Raw genomic sequence first — 27908 nt, 5'->3', positions numbered from 1 at the left:
TCCATTTCTCAGTACCAATCTCCAATTCCTGGTCATGCCATCGCATCGCAATCCGTGCCTGCCATATTCCTCTCCGCCGTAGGCGGAGAATCTCCGGCGAGGATTACCGGGGGAGGCAGGGGCTGTTCCGTAACTCCCGACCACGACGATCTGACAAACCCTGGATCTTTCCCAGGACATTGATGCGACGATCGAATGCCTGACCGCCGGAAGTCGTACTGGAGACCTCGCGCACGATGAGCGCCGTCAAGCCCCATCAGCTCCGTCGCCGCGGCATCCTCGTCGGCTCCGCCCTCGTGGCCGCACTCCTGTGCCTCTTCGTAGCCTCGGGAAGCTTCGATCACCCCAAATACTCGATCGTTGTGGATGGAGGGAGCACCGGCTCTCGGATCCACGTGTTTGCTTACAGGAGCGTGTGGGGATCGATGCCTTACCTTGATATTGGCCTTTCGGCGTCTATGAAAGTCTCTCCGGGCCTTTCCTCTTACTTGCAGAATCCGGATAACGCTGGGGAGTCTCTGGTGGAACTGCTGGAGTTTGCTAAGGTTACAGTACCACGAGAAGTGTGGGAAGATACCGAACTAAGGCTGATGGCGACGGCAGGTTTGAGGTTACTGAACACTTCGGTGGTGAATAGAATACTGGAAGCTTGCAGGAAGGTTTTGAGATCTTATGATTTCAGATTCCAGGACGATTGGGCATCTGTGATCTCAGGCAGGTGAATCCAATTTGCTTCTTTCAAATATTCATACTGTATTAATTTGAGTAACAGTTTGTTTTTGGTATATATATATTTACATTGGATTGTAATTGCCCCTTAAAAGTTTATTATGATTTAATTGAGTGCAATAACTCTATATACGCCTGTAATTCTATGGTTTTGGGGAACCTAAATCTTGCCATGAGCTTCAGTCTTGTCAGTGTTCCTTTTACTGGGACATAAACTGTATTTTCTGTTTTTCCATCGACAAGGAGTGATGAGGAAAAGGCCACATGATCATGCTGCCTGACTTCCATTGTCCCTTACCAAAAAAAGGCTCAACTTTTAGTTGTGGGCTTGGTAGATGTTAGTTGGCTTAAACATGATAATGGGGTTGGATTGAATATTAAAACAATATGGTATCCACATATATATGCATTTTATAGTCCATATGGTCTCTGTATATTTGATCTAACCATGCAATGGCGATTGACAAATAGTATGAGATGTGGTAAACCACCACGTTTCCATTTTCTGCTGCATAGCAATAGATTGCTTCATAGAACAAGCTATATGAAACGGATGACTCCAATAAGCCCTATTTATTTGTGAAATAATTTTTGAATAATTAAAGTTCAAATTCTTTTGTTTACATATTTGACTTATCAATCATAGATCAATCAATATTAGTGTTACTGTTTAATACCAAAATTTCCTTTCTCTCTCTCACACACTCACACACTCATAAATTCCAGTCATTTGTGTTCCTCTCTAACTTCTATTTTTCTTGTCCTTTTCGTTTCTTTTCTAAATTGGTTTTCATCATAGACTGCGATCTAATAATTTTGGTTACAAATCCATCCTAATTGCATTATTAAGTTCTTAATAAGGTATGACTGTTGGAAGAAATTGCAAATGCATGGTTCATTTTATAACTTGCTCGTGGAGAAGTAAAATCTACAACATGGAAATCTAAATCTTGTGGAATCCATCTTGAATACATGATTTGGAAAATTTTCATCAGTTATCAATTCATGGCATGAGATTGAAAGATTGGTTATCCACATGAGATTAAAAGATTGGTTACCTAATATTTCGGACACACAGTTGGACACTATTACTCAAATGAAAACTTTTTATCAAAGATTAATTGATCTTGATATTTGTTATCAAGTCTTTATTTGATGACATTAAGATTGTACTCTTTCTAAGAGGGTCATAATGTTTACCAAAGTTGTTCGTATAACTTTACATATTTACTTTAAAACATAGTTTTAGATATGCATATAGTTTTATAGTTACCTGCCTTGATACCATGAATACTTGGTTCCCTAGTTTGTTTTTTCTATTATCTTGTTTATCATTATGATATTAGTTTTATTTTTCCTCCAAATGTTTTTCTTATTCATTGTCTTATAACTCATTTAGTTTTGCAGCTTGTGGTTATCTTTCTTTCTATTAGGTGCATATGGAAACATCATAGATTGAGATTTTCATCTCCAATTTGTTTTATCATGGTACATTTGCTTTTAATTACTGCTTTATAGGCAGTGATGAAGGCATCTATGCATGGGTTGTAGCTAACTATGCGGTGGGTACTCTAGGAGCTGATCCTGAGATTACTACTGGAATATTTGAACTGGGAGGGGCTTCAGCTCAGGTTTCACTTTACCATTTCATAAGATGGTTAAACTAACTATGACTGAAAATGTGTTCAAGTAGCAATCATTTGTGTTAACTTTATCAATTATGATTATTATATGAGAGCTGTTTTTCCCACCCCCCCCCCCCCCCCCCCCCCCTCCCACTTCCTCTCCCATTCTAATGACATTTCTATCCTCTTCTTTTTATTTATTTATTTTTTTAAAATTTTTATTTTTAATTAATTTTATTTAAAAATAGCTCTCATATATTTTTAATTTTATTTAGTTTTATTTTTTAATTAATTTAATTTATTATTTTTTTCATCAATACGATATTTTTTTATTTTATTTTATTTTTATTTAGTTTTATTTTTTAATCAATTTTGTTTATTATTTTTTATCAATACTTTATTTTTATAATTTTATATAAATTTTATTTAGTTTTATTTTTAATCAATTTTGTTTATTATATTTTTTTTCAATTTTATATAAATTTTATTTATTATTTTTTTTCATAATACTTGTATTTTTTTCAATTTATTATTTTTTTAATTTTGTTTTTTTATTGATTTTATTTTTTTGTTAATCAGTTTTTTATCAGTTTTATTTTTTTGAATAATTTTTTTTATATGTTTATAATATTTTGTTTATTTTTAGTTATAAATTTTAGGTGTTATTATTTATAAAAAATTTAAAAATAAAACTAAATAAAAATTAAATAAAATTAAAATATATATATATAAGTATTAATGAAAAAATAATAAACAAAATTAATTTAAAAAATAAAACTAAATAAAAATTAATTAAAATTAAAAACTATATATATATAAGTAAAATAAAATAAAAAAAACAAAAAAAAAGGGTAAAAATGTCATTTGAATGGGAGAGAGAGAGGAGGGGAGGGGGGGTGCGGTGTCAAGGGGGTGGGAAAAGCAATTTGCTTATTATATTCACTTTTCAAGCAAATAATTAGTTCCATATATTTTGATAACTGTGGCCAACATTGGTTTTGAAATGCCTATGTAATGTTGCTAAGTTACCTGATCGTTTTGATCATAAAGTTAATGGTTCTTAGTGGGAGCTATAAAGAATGAAAATAACATTTATTAGTCTAAATAATAAGTTGCTTTAAGTAAAGTTTGTTCAGTCACCATGAATGGGTGATCCTAACATTGCTATGAGGAAACTATGCACTATTTTGTACATAACTGAGCTAATCTTTTGTAATTTTGCTGATTTACTATTTTCTAATATCCTGGCTATCGTTGTCAGATAACTTTTGTTTCCAGGGTGCCCTTGGCCCCAGAGTTCTCTCATTTGCTTACCTTTGGAAAAGTCACTTATAACCTGTGCAGTCACAGCTTTCTCAATCTCGGTCAGGTGACTTTCCTTGAAAATTCAGATTTGTCTTGAATTATTATAAGATTATACCTTCACACTGATAGATATACTTTTATGAGTTAAATCTATATTTGGAAGATAAATTTGTATGGAACCTTTGTATTGTTGTACTACTATTACTTATGCCATGAAATAAATCTACAGAAAATTTTGCATAGGCAAGAGACCAGAACCTTTTGCTGAGTTAAATCCTTTTCTTTCTTTCTCTTTTTAAAAATATTTTTTTCCAATGAAATTTTATAAAATTTAGCTTCTTTATTAGAAAGATAATGCATACAGATTCATTGTGTTAGATTATCTCAAACCAGACAATGTAGATTATCGTGAGAAACCAGAGAATCACCATGCTTGCATATTGAACATGGAAAAGAGAAAATAATTCGTACAAGGCCATTTGCTTTTCTAGGAAAGACTTATTTTGTCAACCAACCTGACACTTTTATTCTTCAGTCTTGCGCTTGATGGTGCCATTGAGATCATTAGCATGACTGTGCTACACTATGAAAGCTAATTGCTTCTGTATCTCATTGTCATGAAAAATTCCCCAAAAGGATGTTGTGTGTAAATACTAAAAGTATTAGATGACATTGTTGAACAGGCATTATTTTGCCAACTAAGTCAATCTTAACATTTAAATAATCTTGGTTTTTGTGGGTTCTGTTAATTGGCATCTGCTGTTGTTTATGTTACCAGAAAGACATTGAGTGACTAATTCATAATTGTATGTATAGAATCATGTCACAATCTTCCATTTAGCATGATGATGATACCTTTGTGATATTTGTCCATCTTATGCTCATACTTTCTGTATGATTTTGCTTGATGAATCAAATCTTGAGCTTCACCCTTCTCTTCCTGTTCCCTCAGTTTATGTTAAATACAACTTCCATCTTTATTTAGGTCTCATAAATAGGGAGCTAACTGTTGTTATTCTGCAGAACGTGGCTTATGACTTGCTTCATGAATTATTTAGCTCAAGAGACCTAAATTCATGTAAGTGCACCGCTATGTTTGGTTAGTATTTAACTCTTAATAATATTCAATTAGTTTGTAATTGACCTCATAAAGTGTGCGCTCCTTGACCAAACCTTAAAATTAACTAGAGTTCATGGTTGATGTTTGATTTTTCTTTTTTTCATGTAGACCTTTCTAAATTGGTACTGATGTTTGTACTGCTTAGTCAGAATTTGGTTTTGCATGTGAAGTTACAGTCGATTTGTTGATTATATGGAAAATTTGAAGTAAGCTTCCATTTCAGTGAAGGCAGGTTTTGAAACTAGGACCATGAGTATAACTTCCATGGTTTTACCACTTTCTTCAAAAATTTACAGTTAATTGTTGTAACCTGTAACTCCTTCCATTGCACAATTTGGTGAACCATGGTTTACTAATTCATTAAAAAAAACTGGCATTCATGCTACAAGATTAGAATATTGAAGATTGAAGATACAGGCATTGAGCCAAGGACATGATGTTTATCTTGACCTGCATCTTATCTTACTTGAATGAGTCAATGTTAGAAATTTTAGAGCTTCCATCAAAATATGAGCTATGAATAATTTAATGCTAAGTAATTTCTACTGTCTTTCATTACATTTTCTTGCTGTTGTATACTTTATGTTACATCAGGCTTGCATAAATTCAGTGTCTATTGTTCTTGATCAGTATGTCCTAATGGTTAATCCACTCAACATTGTTCTTCAATGCAGCTGCAGATTTTGCACAGGAAGCAAGCTATGTGGATCCATGTACTCCTAGAGAATATTTGTGCAATTTGGGATCACAAACGTTTTCTTCTGGCCTTATTAATTCCAAACTGCTATTGGTAACTTCTCCAAGTGTAGAATGGCTGCACTGAAGCTTCTAGCGAAGGAAAATGGTAGCTACTAGCTAGTCACTTCTACTCCTTAAGAAAATATTTCATCATTAACTTATCGGGTTTTTTTTTTCATCTTTAACCTAAACCTTTTGCATTAGTCTGGATAATTCCCTCACTCCAATCATCTAGATACTTCCTTACACTGTGGAATATAACAAAAATAATAGCTTTTGAATTAGCAACAATATCCAAGACCATGTGTTTGAAATCCTCGGTCAGCTGGATTCTATGGGATTTTATGACCACATGATTTTTGATTCTACAAATATGCCATAACAAAATCCATCAAGGAATGGGAACATCTGACAGTCTCATCAGTCATATTCTAGAATTAAACACTGTATTCCTGTTTTCTAAGTTTCAATATACTTCTAATGTTACATACTTTTTCATAGCTATATGAAGCATCATGACCCAATATGTGCTGATTATCCCAAAAGTAATTTTCTTGAGATAGGGTCCACAAATAATGGATTCTCTACTTTATCATCAGAATTCACCCGAATTCGGTGTTTAGAATTCACATGACCATGTATATTGGTCATATATTGTTGAACTATTTTGTTTTTGATATATCTGTTTCTATTCATGCATGCAAAATGGATATTATGGGAAAAGAGAGTTATTCATTTTATGTTCTCTACAGAAAAATGCTTGGATCAACACTGGCGTTCGGGACTTAAATTTATACCTAAGTTCGAAGGTAGATTTTTTGCAACTGAGAATTTCTTCTACACTTCAAAGGTCAGTTAATTAAATTTCAAAGTGGTTTCAGAAGTTAATCAAGAATTTGTTTTCCAATCACAATAATAGAGTGTGTCACACCCTTGACCAATTTCCTCCTTAGGCAAAGGGTAGATACAATTCAAGGATTAACATGAACTAACACATAATAAGTGAAACTTCTGACTGAATTTCGACAACATCTCTCCGGTAACGTGCTTAAAATTTGAATACAAAAAAGTGCATATGGGTTGCTTGCTATCAAAAAAAACATTCACAAGGAATAGATGTAAAAGTCATAACAACACCACAATATCAGTTTATGTCATTGAAAATGGGTAATGTCAAACACAACCCATTACTGTCATACACAGGGCCTTGGCCAAAACCAACAGAATCCAACATAAAACATTTTACGAGAGCATACAAGTATATCTAATTGTAGTGGCAATACAACGCACACAAAAGAAAAACCATTCATTTAATCACTCAAAAGTAAGGTCTAAAATGTGAGAATAATAGCTCTATATCATACGAACCACCTGTCGGAGCTAGTATGGACATGCACCACCTTCTACCCGAGAATACAACACCAATGATTAGGGTGTTAGTCAATATCAAGAAGAAAAATATATAATAACAAGATGTATACTAATAAAAAAAATGTAATACTAAATACTAAGAATAGGGTTCTTCTAGCTTCCTGTAGGCTATCAACTTTAATCACTAAATAATCAATAAAGTACAGGTTCAGTAGCATGATATCGTACATGTGCTGGATTTCTATATGACCTATATAATGAAGTCAGCCCACCAACAGTGTGTGTGTGTGTGTGTGTGTGTGTGTGTGTGTGTGTGTGTGTGTGTGTGACATCAAAGTAAGCATGTTATGCAATCTATGCAACCACATATACAATGACAATCCAACTCCACGTAATAGAGTGACAACCATATACGATAATGCATGATGCGGCTGACACCCATTCTGTGTGCACTTCAGGCACACACACATCTTTAGGGGATTAAACATTTGTCCTAAGAGCTTCTTGCTCCAAAATTAAAGTGCTTGCCTTAAAGCACAAAACACGTCTAGTCTTAATCAAAAGTCCACCAAAAGGATCTAAAAGACAACCTAGGTTCTTATAATAATAATAATAGAATAGTGACTTTTATAAACAATACACTAGAATAGGAATTACCCTCGACCAAAAATGGTGAGTTCTTTAATCACAGCACCTAAAAGGATACACTTTAAATCTGCACCTAACTCCTATACTGAAAATAGATTATAAGCAATTACACTTTCACTATCACAGCCTAATAACTTATTTTTGGAAAATTGAGATAGTTATTAGGCTTGCATTGATAGCTGAAGCTCATAAAAGGTTAAAAATAGTTCTTGACTATGATGCTAAGAGAGCATTAACAACATATTTTTGTTGCCATGCCTGAAAATCACATGCAATTCTTAGCAAAATGTCTCATTCTATGTTTAGTCATTCACAAAAAGATTTTTCATGTGCACAAATGTCATCCTCTGTCTACAAGTTTGGTATTGTTTCAATGGAATGGAAGGCAATAAGTCTACCAAGTATACAACTATTAGGAATTCTTCTCGCATTAGAAATTCCCAAATCAAATATCTATTAATGCATAAAAAGTTCGAGGAAAGCAATTTTGATATTCTTCCTTGGTCTTGCCCACGAGGTCTTTTCACACCACATTAGATGTTTGATTATTCCCCTTCAAAGCGTAAGTAACAAGATTAAAGCACTTCTTATGGTGCTGTTATATGGATTCAAATCCCTAACCTTTAGCTGGAAACACTTTGAATCTAGCTTGCTAACCACTGGACCAAGCAAATGTTGGTTAAAGTGATCTTGATGTTGAATAGCAATTATTTGATTATTTTTGGGATCCCACAGCTATCCGGGAGCAGATCACTTTTAATTCATTTTTCCTTAGGCATCCTTGTTTATGATATGAATTGTTAACTGACAAGTAATATTTGATAGCTCTTTGTCCTTGGGGAGACATCATCACTTTCTGATTTGATATTGGCCGGAGAAAAGTACCGCAATGAAGATTGGTTGCAAATCAAAGATGAATATGATACTTACCACGAGTAAGATCTCTCAAGGTTTTGTTTTTCTTCAGCGTATATCTTGGCACTGATGCATGATACTCTTGGAATTGATATGCATGATACTCTTGGAATTGATTTGGATGACAGAAGGTATTGGCTATGCCCATTACTTAGTGTATCTATAAATTTGGCTATCCCCATTGCTTAGTATCTATAAATTTCAAGTACATATCTTTCTGTTTCGGCTCAAGTTTACCTACCCAGAATTTTGTGAACTTTTCTTCCTGAACTTGGTAGGGCTATAAATTTGGCTATCCCCATAACTTGGTTTTAATCTATATATTCTCTATGAAGCAGGATTGTCTTCACAAACCAGGTCGGTAATGTCCCGCTAGATTGGGCATTGGGCGCTTTCATAGTCAGACAAGCTTTACAATCAAAGTTGGAGACATCTGATCAGGTTGCTGCAGTTTTCCATAACGAATCATGGTCATGGCTCTCATCCATTGTTGCCTCCATCTTACTGATCCTCACAGCATGGTTTCTGTTGCTATGGTTAAAACCAAAGTTGAAGAATATATACGACTTCGAGAAAAGCCGTTACATACCGACTCTGGTTAAACGGCGATGTGTCCGCCAGAGACGGAGATAGTTTTGTATTAATTAGTTGACTTATATTGATCAGTATATGTGCTAGGTCCCTCTGTGTATTTATTACGAAATATATAGTCGAGTTTGTCATCCAATATATTCCTTTTACCCCATAGTTTCTAAATTTATTTAATTTCACCACCTAAATATTGTTGATTTTAGATTAAAATCATAGGTGGTGGGGTTGAAATGAAATGGATTTGGAAATTGTAGGGGTAGTTTGTATATTTTTAAAATGGTGGAAAATTTTGATACCTAAATATTGTTGATTTAGTTAAATTCCTTGTTCTATATTTCCTCTCAAGTCAATTAGTGAAATCCTTTTTGTTCCCATTCTTTTCTTTTTCTTTCTTATTTCCAAAATGGATATTCACTCCGGCTGTGTGAATCATTGTTCTTGAATCAGATTAATAAAATTAACGATAGTTTTTAAATATTTATTAGAATTTTAAAAATATCATATTTTAAAATAAGTTATATTAATCTAGAATGTCTCTAAAATTTTTATATTCCATTAATAAACGAGTGATTTAAGTAAGTTTTATAAAATAAAATAGGAGTTTTTATATTTTAGTAGTAAAATAAAAATATTTGAGAGAATTTTAATGTTAATGAAGCGTTAAAGGTATTTTAAAATTGATTTAATTAATATTTTTTTAAAATAATATAGAATAGTTAATTTTGTATTTTATTATAAATTTGAGAGGATTTTAATGTTAACGGAGCGTTAAAGGTATTTTGAAAATATCATAAAATCAAATTTAACCGAACCAAACTCAACTGGTATCATCTTTATCAGTTCCGATTTCCGATCAACTAGGTTTCTAACAAATTTATATAGATTTGGGATTTTGCTGGCCCCGATGCCTTCGCCCTCTTTCTTTCTGCCGTCCAATTCGACGATTCAGGTATGATCTTTCTCCCAATCTCGTACTCTCTTCACCTTTAATGTTTGGAACGAATGCATCATTGAACTGATCGTCATATTATTCTCTCAATCTCTTCAGCTAATCAACTCACGCTTCTTTCACGAAGAAAAACAATTTTTTTGGGAAGATTTTGATCTGATTGATTTATTTGTTTCTTGATTAGTAATCCTCTCGCATTCGCGCTTCTAATGCAGGGTTAATTTAAGCACAAATTTGATCCGCGGGATCGACCTTGCGTTGCATCAAAATCTGTAGGAGAGGAATGGGATTCTCCAGAAAAGTTCCTTCCTTGGTGGAACTATGTACGCAGACGGCAATCGCTAATCTTAGGTACATGGGAGATGTTGGAGAGACGGATTTACATCTACTGAAGGATATCTTACCTCACAGTAATATCGATCAGTTGACTCATATTGAGAATTCTACAGAAGTGAGGGCCATGTTTTCATTTTTTTTTTCTTTCAGTTATCTTGTGCGTTTTATCTTTTGGTTTTCATTCCTAAATTAATGCGTAAGTAGGGAAGAGATCTTAGTCCAGTTACAGATGGCCTGTGGAAAAGATTCTACGAGCAACAATTTGGAGTGGAGAGTGCAAATATTGTGATCAAGAGGATGAAGCAGAAGAAAGTAGTATTTAAATGGAGACTTCTTTATGAGGTATAGTGTTCTCTATTAGGATCTGTTCTTCATCATCATCATCAAGAAGGAAAATAAGTAGAAATCACTAGCCAAGATCCCACATTCTTCTTACATTTCTAAATTAGAATTTGGAGATGACATACTAAACCACTAGTATGTTAAAGGAGCGACACTGAATTGATTCCCAATTGCTTGTTTGTAGGCAAAGTTGAAGGAGAGGGAAGACGCACAAAATAGAATCGCTGAGAAACTTAAACAGCGATATGCAGAAAGTCAAGCTAGTGAGTCATTGTTTGCTGTTGTTTATTTATTCTCTAATAGTCATTTCTCATTAGCCAATATGGTATCATTTGAACTGGATCAAGGAAATAGGCAGCACTGAACAGCAAACATGCATGCAAAATGTTGCAGTCATAAACAATAACTTTTTTTTCTCTTCTATAGTAGCATTATGACCATGGTGAGTAAACAGATTGCATCTGCCTGGAGCATGTTAAAATATGCACTCAAGCATGTGTGTTTGCCATTTTAGGATTTGCAAGTTTACAATCTTTCTTGGACTTTCACTAGAGTTGATCTCTTCTGTATGGAGTTTAGTGATTTGGAGAATACTTTGGGATTTTGGTTCATGGTTTGAGCTGTACTTCTTCGTCCTCATATAAGTTTGGGACAGGAACTTAAGATTGTAGGAGCTGTTGATTTAAGGATTCTTTGAGGTGCATAAAACAACAGAATTTTTTTCCCCAACAATATAATGGAGTATTCTTTTGTTGGAGTTTAGTTATTTTGGTTTTAGATTCTTACCAAATGGTGGTGCATAATGATTTTAAACCATTTATATAGTATGTCTGTTATGATGTTGCCCATAGGTATTTGACAGATTGCATGTCGCTTGTTTGGTCAAGTTTCACAAAATAAAAGAAGCTCATTGGTTGGTTTTAACATTCAATCAAATTCCGGAATAACTGGTGTCAGGATCAATCTGTTAAAATATTTCAACCAATTCTTTCCTCTTTTTTGTTTGTTTGTGAAAAATGACCAACCAATCACTCAGTGAAGGTGTTCCGGCTAGATGTCGTGGATGGTCAAGCCACCAGTCAACGAACGATTCGACGTGTGCAACTTCCTAGCGAAGCTCGAGGGAGAGAATGATGAGGACCTGAAATGCACTTCAACAGAAGGTGAGGATGGTGTTGGGGAGTCCCGACAAGTCACTCCGACGCTAAAGTTAGTATTCCGTGGAAGGAAAAATGAAAATGCTGAAAAAGAAGAAAAAGAGTTCCAGAAAGTCGAACTAGCCAACGGAGAGGAAGAAGAAGAGCCCCCCTTTTGAGAAAACTTTGTTTGGGATTTATATAGTCGTTGAGAGGGCCTCCTTACGTTTGCTAGAGCGGTATCATTATGTAAGTGTACGAGGAGACCAAATTTGATGGGTGGTGATCGCTTCTGTTTCTTTTTGGCATTATGTGCAGAAGAAAAGGATATCCAAGGGGACCAAGTTTGACAACCCTATAACCGCCCTGGTTATTTTGCGACAATTACTGAATATCCCTGCTTCCGTTTGACGTTGAGAGACTTGGATGAGGGAGTGGCTGAGAGACTTGGATGAGGGAGTGAGTGGTTGAAAGACTTAAATGAGTGACTGAGTGACCGAAAGATTGAATGACAAAGCTGCCAAGCTGCTGAGTGGCAGAGTGGTCGAGCTGACAGAGCTGCCGAGCTACTGAGTGGCAGAGTGGCCGAGCCGACAGAGTAGCCGAGCTGCCGAGTTGCTGAGTGGTAAAGTGGCCGAGCTGACAGAGTGGCCGAGCTGTCGAGTTGTCGAACTGCTGAGTGGCAGAGAGGCAGAGCTGCTGAGTGGCCGAGCTGCCGAGTGGCAGAGAGGCCGAGCTGCTGAGTGGCAGAGCTGCCGAGCTAACAGAGTGGTCGAGCTAACAGAGTGGCTGAACTGCTGAGCTGCCGAGTAGCAGAGTGGTTGAGCTGACAGAGATTTGCACATATAGGTCTTCGGATAAGTTCTATTTTCTCTTGACTTTTGACTCAACAAATCAGTTTGATTTTTGACTATATGTGCCACGTAGGAGCAGTAGGATTCTGCCGCATCAGAAGGCATTCTCATGTATTGTTTATTATGTTTCTTGATTGGATTTGTTTAAAATAGGTTGTTCACTTCTCTTGTATGCCCAATACTATCTATACGATCCTTTGATTTACTGAGCCCACACCTGTGCTTTAACTTCTTATTGGAAAATATGTAATTGCACTGCCACTTGAACACAGAAACAGCTTCTATTTGATGAAAATACAATAAATTTGATAAATAATCATTTGACCTTAACTATCAGAATTAAGAATACAAATTCAATCAATTGTTAACTAACAAGGAGCAAGTATTGAAAGAAATAATTCTCTTAATATTGGGCAATTGAATCATAAAAAGTGACTGAAATAACTAGAGTTACTGGATTAGACAATAGAACTGACTGGCAATATGACTACTAGAACCATTTGGATTATGAGTATTGGTCACTAAAATGAAATTCAAATTAGAGCCATGGGATTATTTGTATAACCCTATCTTTTTCAATGGAATTTTACTCACGGTACCGATGGATTTCCATAACTTTTATACGCTAGATTAATGACTCTCATCATGTTGTTTTTTTCCTTAAAAAAATTTAATGTTTTCTACCATTGAGAAACTAATATCCAAAAAATCTAGAAGTTTTTTCTAGAAAGCCAAACAATCATATAGGAAATTAAGTTAAAGCAAAATTTTTATTTTATTCATCGCTAGTTATTTCATATCACATTTTTCATCATCTAAGTCAAGTGAAATTAGAGGAATAATTCTAACATCCGTGCTAACAAATATTATTTTGTGGAAAGATCAATTTTGCAGGAATCTAAGTTTTTTATAGGCACATAAATTATTCTACCAACTAAGCAACATGAAGTGCATTTGTGTTGATGTTTCTTAACATTTCTTTTTTAGAGAAACAAAGTCGTCAAATCAAAATTTGTTCTAAAGTTCCTCCTAGCAGTAAAAGGAGTTTCTGGGGAGGTAATACTTTTATTCCTATACATAATCATCAACCGAACCATATTTGTTATAATTTGCTTTAGCATTGTCATGTGATGACTGTTTGTAGGGAGTGGACCAGGCACTAACCTGTCTAATGTGAAGGGGAACTTGATGAAAAAGGCAAGATTGGAGTGTCTCAATAGGTAAGATAATTTGATTCTCTTGCGTTCTAAATCAATCTCGTCCGATCAAATGAGATTCTACAATGTAAACTTTCCTTTCTGTTCGGCAGCCATGAAGCAAAAGTGCATGCTCAGATTAGGAAAAATTCTTTGCAACGAAACAGCTTCACACCTCAAAGGTATACCACTTTCCTTCCCAACATCCCAGTTCATCGGACTATAGTTGGCACCTTCTTTTGCTTATCGTGGACTCTTCTTGTGCTGCAGTATCCATCGTTCCGCAAAGCCAAACAGTTTTCAACCAAGTAGTAATTCTGCTTCAAGCTCCAGGAATGTGAAACCTGTAGCAAGAAAGTAATAATTTTTTTTTAGGTTTTCTTTCTGCATTTCTACAGTTTTTTTGCCACTCTGTTTCTCACTGGCAATGATCATTCTATTTTGCCTCCAAGGAGGAGCATTTTTGTTTTTCTTAGTTAAAATTCTGTGTTATTTATCATAATTGTATTTATCTAGTTCTGTTATCGTGTTGGCTTGGGTCTGAGTCTGAGTTGATTCAGCCTTTCCTTTTCTTGAAACTGAACAGGCATATTTTGGTTTAGGGAAACAAAACAGAATCCTAAAGTACAGCTAAATCAAATCTTGATCTTAATCTTCTGCAAAAGGTGAAATCCGACATTTTAGCGATCCTACACGGTCGGCTCTTACGATCATCTATGAAGAGGTAAATCAAAAAATTACAGTTGGTCACGATGCAGGAGGGTATTGTCTGACTTTGCTAGGATTCAAATCTTTATCCTCTGTTCATGCAACTCTAGCATAGGAGCAATCTTCATCTTAATGATGGATCACCTTATTGATTAATCAATTCATTAATCAATTCAAAAATTTAGATATTTGAATTATAAAAAAAAAATGAAACCAAATCTTGTTGCGCTAGCTGTGCGTAGAAAAAGTTCAGTGGACAGGTATGTTTTAGCACGCGCACTGCACGTGCTTCTGTTCTATTAACGTTATCCCCTAACTTGCTGGTTAACGGTCGGACAGCATCGAAGCGGAGGAAGAAGAGGAGGTAGAAATGGCCATCTCCTTCGCCCTTCTCTCCCCATCTCCTCGATTCTATGGGAGCTTGCAGGTGCTCAAGAAATGGCGCGCCGGAGCTTCTTCTCCCGCCGTCCCTGCGGAGGTCGATCTCACCCCGCTGGAAGCAGCCATCGCCAAGGTGCTTAGCTTGATTTCTCTTTCTGTCTTTCATACTCAAAATACATAGCACCATCTCGAACTTCCCCTTTCAGTATGGTTTGACGGGTAATAGGGAACTCGGACTAAAACGAACGAGCAGTTTAGTCGATTGCATGTCGATTGCTTCAATCGCTTATACAAAGAAACATCTTTACAATAAAGGATTTCTTTTCTTTAAAAAAAAAATCTACAGACTATATATATATTCCAAAAATTGTTAACTTCCATGAGCTTCTGATGTGTGCTGATTTATTTTTGGACCCAGATGATTGATGAAGCTAAATTAATGGTAAAGGAGAAATAAGGACAAATAATCTTCAGATAATTTCTTTTTAAGCTTTCCAATTGTGAGAATCTGATCTTTCACGATTTTCTATGTTTTTGAAAGCTACCATAACTTCTAATGTTAATCAGGTCTACTAATAGTTTACCATGTGTTTTTCCCCCTTGTTTCAGAAAGATAGTAAAGCTGTTAAGGAAACTCTTGATCAGCTGAGTCAAATTGGTTGGGCAAAGAAATGGAGCTCTCAACCATATGTATCACGTCGTATGGTCAGTCCATCATCACAATAAAGTTCTGGGCAAGTACTTTCATCACATATATATTGTATATCATGCACACAGATATTTCTTTATTTGAGTGCAGATTTTATTTGGGTTGAGGGCTACATCATGCAGTTACTAAACTTGTTTGTAGACATCCTTGCGGGAGCTAACGACTCTGGGAATAAAAAATGCAGAGAACCTTGGAATACCAAGTGTTAGAAATGATGTACTTTCCTCGTTCTACTATCATCTTAATTTTTTGTTTCATCCTCCTTTAATGGCCATGTCTTACCATGCATTATGAACATGATAAACAAAAAATCTATAAGTGCATTGCATGTGTCATGCAATTCTTGTGGAGCACTGTATATCTAATTGAGACAATGATAGAATTAGAGCTTTTGCTGGGTTGCTAAATTGAGTTTGAAATCTGATGGTGCAGGCAGCTTTTCTATTTACAGTAGTGGGAACTACAGGATTTCTTGGTGTGATTGCGGGTCAGCTTCCAGGGGTACATATATGCAACCTTCGAATCGATTATATTCTTATGTTTGTATAGCACCAGTTTAATTTTTTTAGTTTTTCACTCGCACAAATAACACTCATACTATTTCACTCAGCACCATTATTATATTTGTTTGAAGATTATGTGCATTTCAAGCCACTGAAAAGGACTTGCAACATATTTAGAGACATCATCAATACATATGTTGTTTATTTACTAGGCATTCAGCCTCTATTCTTACTTTTGTGCAGAACTTTACTTCATGTTGAATTTTTCTTAATTGAAAGGTCAGAAAATTCTATTCACCGCAATCTAAATAAAATCAATTTATTGGCTCATCGTCCTTAATGCTGAAGAATTACTGTTAAAGGACATTTGTTAACCTAGTTTGAATATAGTATTGTTTTCTTCAAATTTATTGTTATTTCCACTATTTTAACTCGTCGATGTTACAGGACTGGGGATTCTTTGTGCCTTATCTGCTTGGGAGCATTTCATTGATAGTGTTGGCCATTGGTAGTGTTTCTCCTGGGTAAATCCTCATTCAACATGTTAGACATTGTGGTAAAACAATTGGAAGTAGAAATCCCTGTTAAAGTGCCTATGTATCAAATAAAACAAGAATTTTACACAATGAACTTTTAGAGATCTTTTGAAGTCTATATATTTTCTTCAACATACTCTTATTTACACATTATTTTTGGATAAGAGCTATTAAGAAAATATCCTATTGGTCATGCTTATTTATTATGTAATCTTGTTGGTCTTTCTGTTTTGCCAAAGTTGTTTCTTTGTATTTTAAAGAATATAATCTGTATCACTTGTCTTGAAAAAAATTCTTTTGATTCTCATAGAATCTAATACCAGCATTCATTAATCAAAGGATTGAATCTAACTCTTTAAGAAAGACAGCAAAAAGTTATGACTAGTGGATATTCATTTTAATGAAGGTTAATAAATGACCTAGCAATTAGCTTGCAGTAACTCTTTCACTTTAACTAATGCCTATTGTCCTTCTGCAGTCTTCTCCAAGCTGCAATTGATGGATTCTCTTCATTCTTTCCTGATTACCAGGAGAGGATTGCTAGGCATGAATCTGCACATTTCTTAGGTGAATTTTTATCATACATTATCAAAGAGCTATATATAATTTAGTCTGTAAGTTGCGTAGATTTGAATCATGATGCATCAGTTAACAAGCTTATTAACCAACCGGTTATGGATTACTAGTGGCCTACTTGATTGGGTTACCAATCTTGGGATATTCCCTGGATCTCGGAAAAGAACATGTCAATTTGGTTGATGAGAGACTTCAAGAACTAATATACAGTGGGCAGCTTGATGACAAGGAACTGGACAGGTATGAACCTGGTCATTTGCAACCTCACCTTACTCTAAATACTATTAGTGGTCGTCATTAATGTTAAGCGATTGCTTTCCATAGGAAAACAATATCATGCTTTAGTACATTTATTACTCTGGTTTCAAACTGCTCATCAACCAGAAACTCATCCACCAGGTTGGCTGTTGTGTCGATGGCTGGCCTTGCAGCTGAAGGCCTTAAATACGATAAGGTGGTCGGTCAATCTGCAGATCTGTTCACTCTTCAGGTATGAATAATATATTCCCTTGCTATCACAATTTTCAAAATAGTTTTAGTATTCACTCTATATCTGCCTACAAATCTATTTTTGCTCAGGTATTTCAATAAGATTTGGTATTTCAAAATCTACTTTAAGGCTTTTTTCCTCTTTCCCAGAGGTTTATAAATCGGAGCAAACCACAGATTAGCAAGGATCAGCAACAGAACCTCACAAGATGGGCTGTGAGTTCTCCATCTTATTGTTTCACAATATTGTGGTTCAGTAATTGACTGTGAGATCAATAACCATTCAGGTCTTGTTCGCTGGGTCACTTCTCAAGAACAACGCAATGGTTCATGAAGCCCTTATGGCAGCAATGGCAAAAAAAGCTACTGTTCTTGAGTGTGTTCAGGTGATAGAGACTGCTGCTTGATTAGTGCATCACCATTTCAGTTTTGTTCAGGATTCACAATTGTGTGAAGCACATGGGAAATTTATAGCAAAAAGTTATAGTCGAAAGGATTGGAAAACATTGCTAATAATATATCTTTCACTTTGAAATTAAGTGAATTTGATTCAAGTTATCATATGTAACCTTAGTAATGTGATGAATACTGTTTAGTCAGAGGTGTTGATAAGATAAAAGATTACTTTCTCTATCGTAAACAGAATTGAATAAATGGAACCAAAATTCATATCTACGAATTGTTTTTTCTAAATATCTTTTGCCTATTAAAATTAGGTAAAATGAATTTTCCTTGCATCTCGATCGATCATGAACGATGAACTCCAAACTCCAGTGGCCTTGCAACCTGACCTTTCCTTCGCCCTTGGGCAAAAGACTAGACGAACGAAGCTAATACTAATGGAATAATCGAGAGATCATCACGAAAGATCACGAAATCACAGAAATATCCATTTTTAATCCACCAAATCATCGACCACGAAATCATGCAACAACAGAGAATTAACTAATTAGTAGTCGAATGCTTAAAACTCTGCAAGATGGCCGCGATGGTCATCGACTCATCGTCGAACTCCACCCACCACGACTCTCTCTCCTCCGACGGAGACGGCGGCGGCGGCGGCGGAGGAGGAGGAGGAGGAGGCGGCGGCGGCGGCGGCAGGGAAGGAGAAGCAATAGAATCGTCCATGAAAGGGTAGTAGAAGTTGGTTCTAGCTCCGGCGACGCCGCAGAAGGAGATGGCGGAGAGGTCGTAGGCCAAGGCGGCTTCCTCTGCCGTGTCGAAGGTGCCGAGCCAGTGCCTCTCCTTGGTGACGGGGTGCCTGATCTCGGCGGCGTAGCGGCCCCACGGCCGCCGACGAACTCCCAGGTAGTCGCTCGACGCCCGAGACCGCCGCTTCCGGCGGCAGCGGAGGGCGAGCAATTGATCAGGATCCGCCATGCTGCAAGTCTCTGTCTTCCCTGCTTCTCGTGTTCATCCTACAATTCATTCTCTCTCTATATATAGAGAGAGATAAATCTTCAGCTATTGTTTGGTTTTGTGGTTAAGTGAGATCGATAAACCTGAATGAGTTTAAATATGCATAATTAACAACACTATAAAAATAATTAATAGAGCTACCAAATTTATTATCACAAGGTGATTAAGTTTATTGATGATGACATCCTCTATTCATGATAGATATGTAGAACAATATTTTTAAAATTAAATTAAGAGAAAAATGACACCATAACTAGAACTATTTTTTTATTTTTATAAAATATTTTACATGAGTTTGATAAACAAAAAAATGTTAATTAAAATTTGATTGTCTTAAAAAATAGAATTATATATACCTACCTGTGAGCTCAAAAGTATGTGTTCACTAAAATCTATTGAATTGTGTGTTGGTTGAAACAATATAATTACTGAGTTGGGCAGGTGTGGAATGCACGAATCATCATAAACATTTTTTTTAAAATAAAATAAAAAAAAAATTCTTTTGTCTTCTCTTTTCCTGATTTTCCTCGACATGATTTATAGGATCGTGCATGAAATCAATTTATAATCAAGCAAATTAGTACTTACGATGACACACAATTCCACTCTTCAATTCTTCTCTCGGCAAATCAAAGTTTTGAGCACATTGTGCTTATGAAACATTCAAGCCATTTTGAGTATGTATAACATCGATCGATCAATGCATATATATCGAGTCATATTGATGTTGCCAAAAGAGAAAAGAAGTAGGAAAAAAAAAAGAAGAGCTAGGAAGAAGTGAGGTGATTAGTGATAATTATTATATATCTTTTGATATTTGATTAATATATTTAAATTAAAAATTATAATTTAATATATTATATATATTTTGATATTTGATTAATATATTTAAATTAAAATTTATAATTTAATAAGTTTAAATGTATAGGCAAGACGATTCCTAGAAGACAATTTGATATATATGAACTTAAAGTTATGTGGAGCTATGTTAAATTATCACTTGAAGTGCTGAGTTATCGAGTATAGAGAGACTTTTGAAGGATTGAAGATCATAGGAACCTTGTATTGTTATGCTATGTTGCAATTATAACTAGAGTATACATTGATATATATGTGAGCCTAAGTAGATGGTAAGGTTATCTAGTGCTTAACTAGAGTCGTACCTATGTCGATGGCTCAAGTCTCAGATCTTAGAACAATTTACAAGGCTCATAAGTTGGTCGAGAGAACGTTTTAACGATCAGAAGGACTAAGAATATGAATTTTTTGTTTCAAAGTACGATTAATTATTCTTTAGAGAGTTGATTATATTGGGCATATTTGGGTTATTAATTCACATGAAATTAAATGCCCACTCTTCTCTCATATATCGAAACAACTTGTAGAGCTTGGAATCGATAAGCCTCTGAAATCTTTCTAGTTTTCAAGCTCTAAGAAGTGATATTATTTTCTTTCTTGTGGTTATAGATATTCTTTAGAGAGAGAAGTGAGGTTAATTAGATTACTGTCTTGCTCCATTAATATTACAATCCTTAATGATGAGGGGGGTTTAAATTCCACTATTTCTTTAGTGACTTTGGAGACCTTCAAACAAACACTAATGTTTCAAGTCTCTGAGTCAACATGTCTCTCTCTCTCTCTGCTTTATCCTTCTCCTCCAGTCTTGAGGCTTTTAGTTTGCCATGGAATCTGGAAATTTTGCACTTACAAAATTGGAGGGGGACCTTAGTTTGCAGGACAGCTTTTGGGGAGTGGGGAACATTCTTGCCCTTGATGCTTCACCTTGTCAACTAAAGGAGACATTTGACCACCAACAACAGAGGAGTGCTCAAAAATGTGCCCCTAGTAATCATACAGCAATAAAATGTTAAGTGGTTTATTTAAGTATTCATCATTCGAATCTTAACTACGATATATTATAAGATATTACTACAATAGATGAAAAATCTAAGACGTTAATAATTGAGCGCGAAGCTGCATGTGTTTTCGAATTTATTTTAATAATCGATGATTTTTTTTAAAAATTAATAAAAAAATAATATAAAAAAACCTCAAAAACATATAAGCTTGTACTTCCTAAAGCCATAGAATTAAGTGCAATCACTTTTCTCAGTTTCTTTTAATTTTTAAAAGTCTGTCCTTCAATTATCATTTGTATATTTTTTTACAAAAAGCAATAACTCTTAAGGACACTTTATCAAATAATATTTAAAAACGACACTTTTATTTTAAGAAATATTTAAATTGCATTTTATCTTAATTTTTATTTCAACATTGTCGTAATAATTATAATCAAAACTAATACACCATATACAATGTTTGACAAAAACTACTGTGAGTAATTTTGATCAAATTATTCCATGATAATAATTTTTATCAAACTTACTGTATATATAAAAGATTTATCAATCTTAGAGCGATTCTAATTAAATTGAAATAATTTTTCAAATTAGTTGTTATAATATAACTGGAGTAAAAGTATTTTTTTTTCTATAAAAAATTAGTGGTACATTTTTTATTTTTATTTTTTAAAATAAATCATTTCTAAAAAATACAGTAAAAATTAAAAAGAATAATTTTTAAAACACCCTTAATTGTTTATTATCTTTTTGAAAATATTTTTTAGAATTTAATTAATATCAAAATGATCCTCAAAATTTTATTTTATTGTCAAAATATCTATCTTTCTTCATGTTAAGATTTATGTTTTGATTTTAGACTACAAGAGATAAAATCTAATGAAAATAATGTTATTTAATGAAATAATGTATGGGAGTTTTGAAAATATAAATATAAATTTACTTTTATTAATTGTCAAACACGTGGCCTCATCGTCAGGACTCGAACATTTGCCCTCTTTTGCATTTCGCTCCTAATCAACTCAACTACCTGACTTTGTCAATGATCTTGCTAGGTTCTTTTCCGTCCACCTCCTCCGTCAGCGTCGCCGATCGAGGCCCGCCGCTGCGAAAGGTAAATCAGAAACTGGTTAGTCTTTCATGTCCCAGTTCTCAAACTGACACTTCATGTCGTATCCAAAGAGATTTCATATCGATCTTTCATGTTCAACTTTAGTGCATTCAGGATAATCAAAATACTCTCGTAGCCATCACTCCAACAATTGTCTCCTGAGATGAATCTATGCATCCCTCCGCCCACTTCTATGCAGCTCTCTCCGGGTGCCTTCCTCAAACCTTCCTCCCTCATCATCCTCCTAACCTTCGCTGCCTCATCCCACAACCCCTCGTCCGAGTACAAATTCGCTGCCATTACGTAGTTCCCAACTCTCCTAGGCTCCAACTCCAGCAACCTTCGCTTAGCTTCTTGACCGATACTGGTTTCATCCTTCTCTGGATGCAACTGGCAAGTACTCAGCAGTGTCCTCCAAACTACAGCATCAGGCTCGATGGGCATTCGCTGCACGAAGTTGTAAGCCTCCTGTAGGTGGCCGTTGCGGCCCAGCAAATCGACCATGGCACTGCAATGCGACATCCTTGGTTTGATCCCATGCTGCTCGACCATCTCGTGGAAAAACCTGAGCCCGACATCGACTAAGCCGGCATAGCTGCAAGCAGAGATCACTCCTAGAAATGTGACGTAGTTGGGCTCGACCAAAGCATGCTTCATTTCGTCGAACAGCTCGATGGCATTGCGAGCCAAACCGTGCTGGGCTAGCCCCACAATCATGGCACTCCAAGTCCACACGTTCTTCAGCGGCATTCTGTCGAACACCTGGCCGGCGCATTTCAGAGCACCACATTTGGCGTACATGTTTACGATGGCGGTTCCCAGCTGAACATTAGTAGCTAATCCACTCCCAGTGATGCGGCCGTGGAGCCATCTCCCGTAGCTCAAGCTCCCAAGCTCCGCCGCGGCAGATAGCAAGATGACGTAGGTGGTCTGATCCGCTTCGAATCCACACCGCCTCATCCGATCGAAGATGCCAGCGCACTCCTCCGCCAGGGAATTCTCGGCGCAGGCTGTAAGAATGGCGTTCCACGAAACCACCGTCCTGAGCGGCATTTCGTCGAACAACTGCCGCGCCTCGTCTATCCGGCTGCAGGAACCGTAGAGGCTCACGAGGGCATTCTGGACGTAGACAACGGCGTCGACGCCGCGCTTCGCGGCGTCAGCGTGGGTTTGGATGCCAAGTCGGAGAGCAGCGAGGCCAGCGCAGGATTTGAGGACAAAGGGGAAGGTAAGCTCGTTTGGGGTGGCGCCGCCGCGGCGGCGGCGGCGCATGAGGAGGAAGAGGAGGATGGATTCGTAGGGGAGGTGGCGGTCAGTGAAGGCGCGGATGAGGTGGTTCCAGGAGGAGGAAGAAGGATCGGGGAGGGAGAGAAGGAGGGAGCGGGCGTAGGGGAGGTCACCGAAAGGGGAGAGGGCGCAGAAGCGGAGTAACTCGCTGGCGAGGAAGCGATCGGCAGCGAGGCCGGAGGAGAGGAGGCGGGCGTGGATTTGGCGGAGCTGGGCCATGGAGGAGCAGGACTGGAGAAGGGAGAGGCATCGCTGCTTCATGCGAGCCACCAACGCACTAGGTCATGAAACACACCGCACGTGTGTGTGTCATTCGGATTATACATAAAATTAAATTATTTCATAAAATAATTTTGTAAGGTCTAAATTAATTAAAATTATCCATTTTCTCTCCAACGTCTATAAAAGGGGCCCGCTCTTTGTTTGGCCAGATGAGTGAGTACGTCTCGAGTAAGTCGCATTGAGTTATTCAAATATCTACCAATCCTCGTCCAGATCCAATGATCGCTTGCCACGTTAGAATCATACGATCACTCCGGCATCCTGCCACGTCGCTGCCGTCCAACCTGTTCTCTCGGCCTCCGCCTTTCCCACTCGCTTCTCTTTCGCTCCGCTCTCCACTTTTCGACTGCCGTCGCTCCGCTCTCCGGCATCACTATGGTTTAGTATCATGTTGATTTCTTATATATATATATAGTTGTGCAGTTTCATTCTAGTATTCATTGAGTATTTTATATTCATCATCCAGATCATGAGATTTTTCTGTCTCCTTAGATAGCAAATAAGGATATTGAAATTTGAAGTTCTGTCTAATTGTTCCCATCTTACAATAAGAGTTTGTTGATTTCTTTGTACAGTTTTTGGTTTATAATTGGATGTGTGGTTCGGATTGTTTTCGACACGTGGCTTATGGAGTCTTATGCGTATTTGCACAGTTTTATGATTTTAGTCTTGTGAGTATTTATATTTTGGCTTTGTGGTAGAGTTGTCATTTGATTTTGTTGTGAGCACAATCATTGTGCTTTAAGATTTTCATTGTTTTGTAGTTATTGTGGTGGTTGTTATAATTGATGCATGCTGTGTTAGATGTGTAGTTGTGGCCAGTGGGCCTTTATCCTGTAGTTGTTTAGTAGTTATGTATATATATTGTATTGTAGAGTAGTCGTGTGGGCTTGGATGTTGAATTGTTATAAGGGAGATGTTGTCGAAATTTTTCGGACAGCTATCTCACGGAACATGACACCAAAGGTAACGCCTCCAAAAGAGTTTACTCAACGAGTAATCCCACTCTGCAATCAAGTGTAACCGGAAGGTAAGCTTGATATCAAGTACACTACTACTGATTAAAAAGCTTTGGCCATCAACAGACAACAAGGATTATATATGCAGCTCAACTTCTAATCATAAATATAGTAGTCACCAGTACTGTTTCGCTATTATATATAAAGGAGTATTAATTAATATTGATTGTTGAAAATATAAATATGAAATAACAGATCGAGTTCAAAATACATATATATTTAGGTTTCAGTTTATTTAATTTCATAATTATTCATTATATTTAATAAGCCGGACATTGGTAATCAGAGGGGACGTGCTTGCCGCAATCTACCAGCACCTGAAGCGCGATGGGGAGCAGCAGGTTGATGCCCAAGGCCTTGGCCTTGATGGTGGTGCAGAGGCACAGTGCTGCATCGAGGTCGGCAATCCCTTCCAGCACCGGGCAACACTCACTCCTCACGTCCCCGCCAATGATCACGTGGACCAGCCCCCCGAGCAAGTCAACACACGCGTCGAGCTTCAGGGTGTCGATGGGGCACGACGACGTCGGCGGCGGTGGTGATGGTACCGATGGCGGAGGAGGAGGAGGAGTCGTCTTGGGAGGCGGCGGAGGAGGAGAAGTTGGAGTAGGGAAGTAAGGGCAACCAAGGGAAGGAAGCAAAAGTGTTGCGAGGTTTATCAACACCAACAAAAGACCAACTGAAGCATGCTTCCTCATGGTGATATATGAGCAGCTAGCTAGCTATAATTAAGGTTCAATGCACTGAATTAAGAGTACTGGAGTAATACGCTAATTTATATAGAAATTGGATGTGCTCAATTTCTTCACATTCTTAATTATTTGCCAAACTGAAGAGCTAGCCCACCACAACATCCCTGCCAATTTCTTTGACTTCGTTGTCATGTCCAGCGACCATACAAAAATGATTAACAGTCCCGATCGACGTTATATATGGTGCGATATATGACTAAAGATCGGATGAATTTTTTAGATAATAAGAATTTAAATTTTAAAATTATTTATGTTAGTTAGTTAATTTACGTTGATGATGGATAAAAAGTCATTATTACTGTATTCACAAAAAACATATATAAATTTTCTGTGTTACACATGGATGGCTGGTCTCTCTCTCATTTTGTTCTTTTCTATTGTTGCCAACCTTCTTTGTCGATCTCTATATCTTATACCAGCTGCGGGGGTGAAGCTTCATTTATGCACTAATGGTGCTTTTGTTGTTTTGCTTCAAGTTAATTGTATGAAGAATAATAATATTATTTCTTGGGATTCTCAATTACGGCAAGAGTTCTTCCAGCTAATAATATATATATGCTTAGTCTTAGCTGGCCCTGAATTAAATGTCTTACTTGAGAAAATTCTGGTTCATCGCAAGGAACATCGATCGGCCAGATATGAGTTTGTATATACTGTCTTAATTCCGTCGTGTGTACTTGGAAGGCACATATATAGTTAAGATGAAAACAAAGAAATGATGCGTGATTCAAGGTGGAAATCATGCAGTGTTTGAATTAATAATTCATGAAGTTAATTTCATGTGAAGTTAGAATTAGCTTCTATATATCGAGAGTGCAGTGGCCTGATTTGTGGTCCTTGACATAAATGGACTTAGTTGCTTTAATTTTTGAGAATTAGCAAGTTGATGGTGTCATGGTTAAAAGGTTTAGATTGTGATGCAGGTAAAAGAAAAAGGGAGATTGGGTTTCAGTTTCTGCTAGCTGCATGCAGCAGGAAAGAAGGCACGTCTCAAAACTAAATGAAGAGAAGGATATTATTCTAAAGATATATATATAATCAAAATAATATCTCCTCGACGACAGTCTCTGTCTGTTTCCTAATTCAGAATTTAATTACCTGAACAAAATCAGAAGTTAAAAGAGGACTCACTAGTATAGTGAACCCAACATTGAGTCGATAGATTGGATTAATTGGGCAAACAATGAAGGAAGGATGGGTCGAGCAGTACAGAAGGTTGGATGGACTGAGCACCTGACGGATTGGACAAGCCATGCAAACAGTGACCGGAGTGGCTTATAGACGATCCAAGCAAATTAATCATGCAATCCGAGTGAATTAGTAAAGCTAGTTAGGCTGTCAAACAGATTGAGTGAGCTAGACGAGCTAATAACTTCGACACCCAACACGACGACAAATTTGAAAATTAGACCTAAACTCTAACACTAAATGCTTAATCTAACATGCTCTGATACCAAACAATTGGTATCAGATAAACTTACAGATGCAATAATAACTACTGCAAACTACAAATATCACGATAACTCCGACGATAAATCCGATAAATCCGACAGATACTGAAAAATCGACTCAAATGCAACGACAAATCCGAATGAACCTAACCTCCCGAGTTAATCGCGATCCCCCTTCTGTTCGTTTTCTTCCCGATCGTGCGAGCGCGCACTTCTCCTTCTCCCGATTCGTTGTTGCTCCCTTGTCTCCGACGCGGCGGGGATTTTCGGCGATTAGAGGCTGACCGATGAGTCCTAGCTCTCGTTGGAGAGTGGTTGAAGCTGTCCGGTGGCGGCGGTTGGAGCGACGCAAATAGAGCAAGAGCTCGAGTTTGAAGATCTAATCGGTAAGGGAGAAATCTTTGTGGTTTGTGCTATATTTCTTTGATTCCTTTGGTTTCATTAAGCTCTACAACTCGGCTTGTTGAACTCTGATCAGATTGATCGGGGTCCTTCGTTGGGTTTCGGCCGTGAAGAAGCAGAGCTTGGAATCGGCGGTGGGCTTAATCAAGGGAGAAAGAGTTGGGCAGATCAAGTGAATAGGATAGGCTGAGTAGGAAGGAGATTGAGTGATTTAGACATGCTCAATAGGTTGAGTAATGTAGAATGATTAGACATTTAAAAGGACATAATGCCGAGACAATCTAAGTGAACCAAACACGTTGCACAAGTTAAGTTAGACCCACAAGACGGATTAAATTGTATGAGTCAGATGAACTAGGCTAACCAATCATTCCAAACGAACTAAATGGGTTGGTTACATGGACAAAAATGTCAAACTGATTAGATGTACCAATGCGCCAACCCTATCAACTTATTAATGAGAAATAAGTAGATCGAACTGAATGTTTAAGATAAACAAGTTGGGAAAATTTTAAAGAATCGAGATGGACCAAAAGAGTTGGACAAGTCAAATTAATGGACTACCGGAG

The 27908-nt window shown here is 36.7% G+C and overlaps 5 protein-coding genes and 1 pseudogene across 5 annotated transcripts; 3 read left to right on the top strand and 3 right to left on the bottom strand.

The window, feature by feature from the left end:
• The first annotated feature begins 182 nt into the window (after positions 1–182).
• LOC141822320 (putative apyrase 6) lies at positions 183–9189 on the top strand (annotated as a pseudogene).
• A 695-nt stretch (positions 9190–9884) lies between these two features.
• Positions 9885–14453, top strand: LOC141822338 (uncharacterized). Its single transcript, XM_074709780.1, has 8 exons — positions 9885–9991; positions 10207–10442; positions 10532–10669; positions 10854–10932; positions 13647–13715; positions 13804–13879; positions 13969–14037; positions 14126–14453. The coding sequence occupies exons 2-8, from the start codon at positions 10275–10277 to the stop codon at positions 14214–14216; spliced, it is 690 nt and encodes a 229-aa protein (XP_074565881.1). The 5' UTR covers positions 9885–9991; positions 10207–10274; the 3' UTR covers positions 14217–14453.
• Positions 14454–14908: 455 nt separating this feature from the next.
• LOC141822223 (uncharacterized) lies at positions 14909–18296 on the top strand. The gene is made up of 10 exons (XM_074709661.1): positions 14909–15077; positions 15554–15649; positions 15795–15869; positions 16086–16154; positions 16604–16680; positions 17171–17259; positions 17379–17508; positions 17668–17758; positions 17908–17973; positions 18045–18296. Exons 1-10 carry the CDS (start codon positions 14934–14936, stop codon positions 18162–18164), a joined length of 957 nt encoding a protein of 318 aa, XP_074565762.1. The 5' UTR covers positions 14909–14933; the 3' UTR covers positions 18165–18296.
• A 368-nt stretch (positions 18297–18664) lies between these two features.
• LOC141816253 (ethylene-responsive transcription factor LEP-like) lies at positions 18665–19151 on the bottom strand. Its single transcript, XM_074704075.1, has one exon. The coding sequence runs from the start codon at positions 19135–19137 to the stop codon at positions 18703–18705; it is 435 nt and encodes a 144-aa protein (XP_074560176.1). The 5' UTR covers positions 19138–19151; the 3' UTR covers positions 18665–18702.
• A 3041-nt stretch (positions 19152–22192) lies between these two features.
• On the bottom strand, positions 22193–23694 carry LOC141822273 (pentatricopeptide repeat-containing protein At2g36730). The gene has a single exon (XM_074709714.1). It carries the CDS (start codon positions 23692–23694, stop codon positions 22201–22203), a length of 1494 nt encoding a protein of 497 aa, XP_074565815.1. The 3' UTR covers positions 22193–22200.
• Positions 23695–24994: 1300 nt separating this feature from the next.
• On the bottom strand, positions 24995–25432 carry LOC141822470 (36.4 kDa proline-rich protein-like). The gene has a single exon (XM_074709920.1). The coding sequence runs from the start codon at positions 25430–25432 to the stop codon at positions 24995–24997; it is 438 nt and encodes a 145-aa protein (XP_074566021.1).
• Between the last annotated feature and the right edge of the window lie 2476 nt (positions 25433–27908).

Source organism: Curcuma longa, chromosome 2, assembly GCF_044706935.1.
Source record: "Curcuma longa cultivar G26 ecotype Majalengka, Jawa Barat chromosome 2, ITB_CL_G26_1.1, whole genome shotgun sequence".
Classification (NCBI taxonomy): domain Eukaryota; kingdom Viridiplantae; phylum Streptophyta; class Magnoliopsida; order Zingiberales; family Zingiberaceae; genus Curcuma; species Curcuma longa.
Note: the sequence above shows the minus strand (reverse complement) of the source record. Positions and strands in the feature narration are given on the sequence as shown.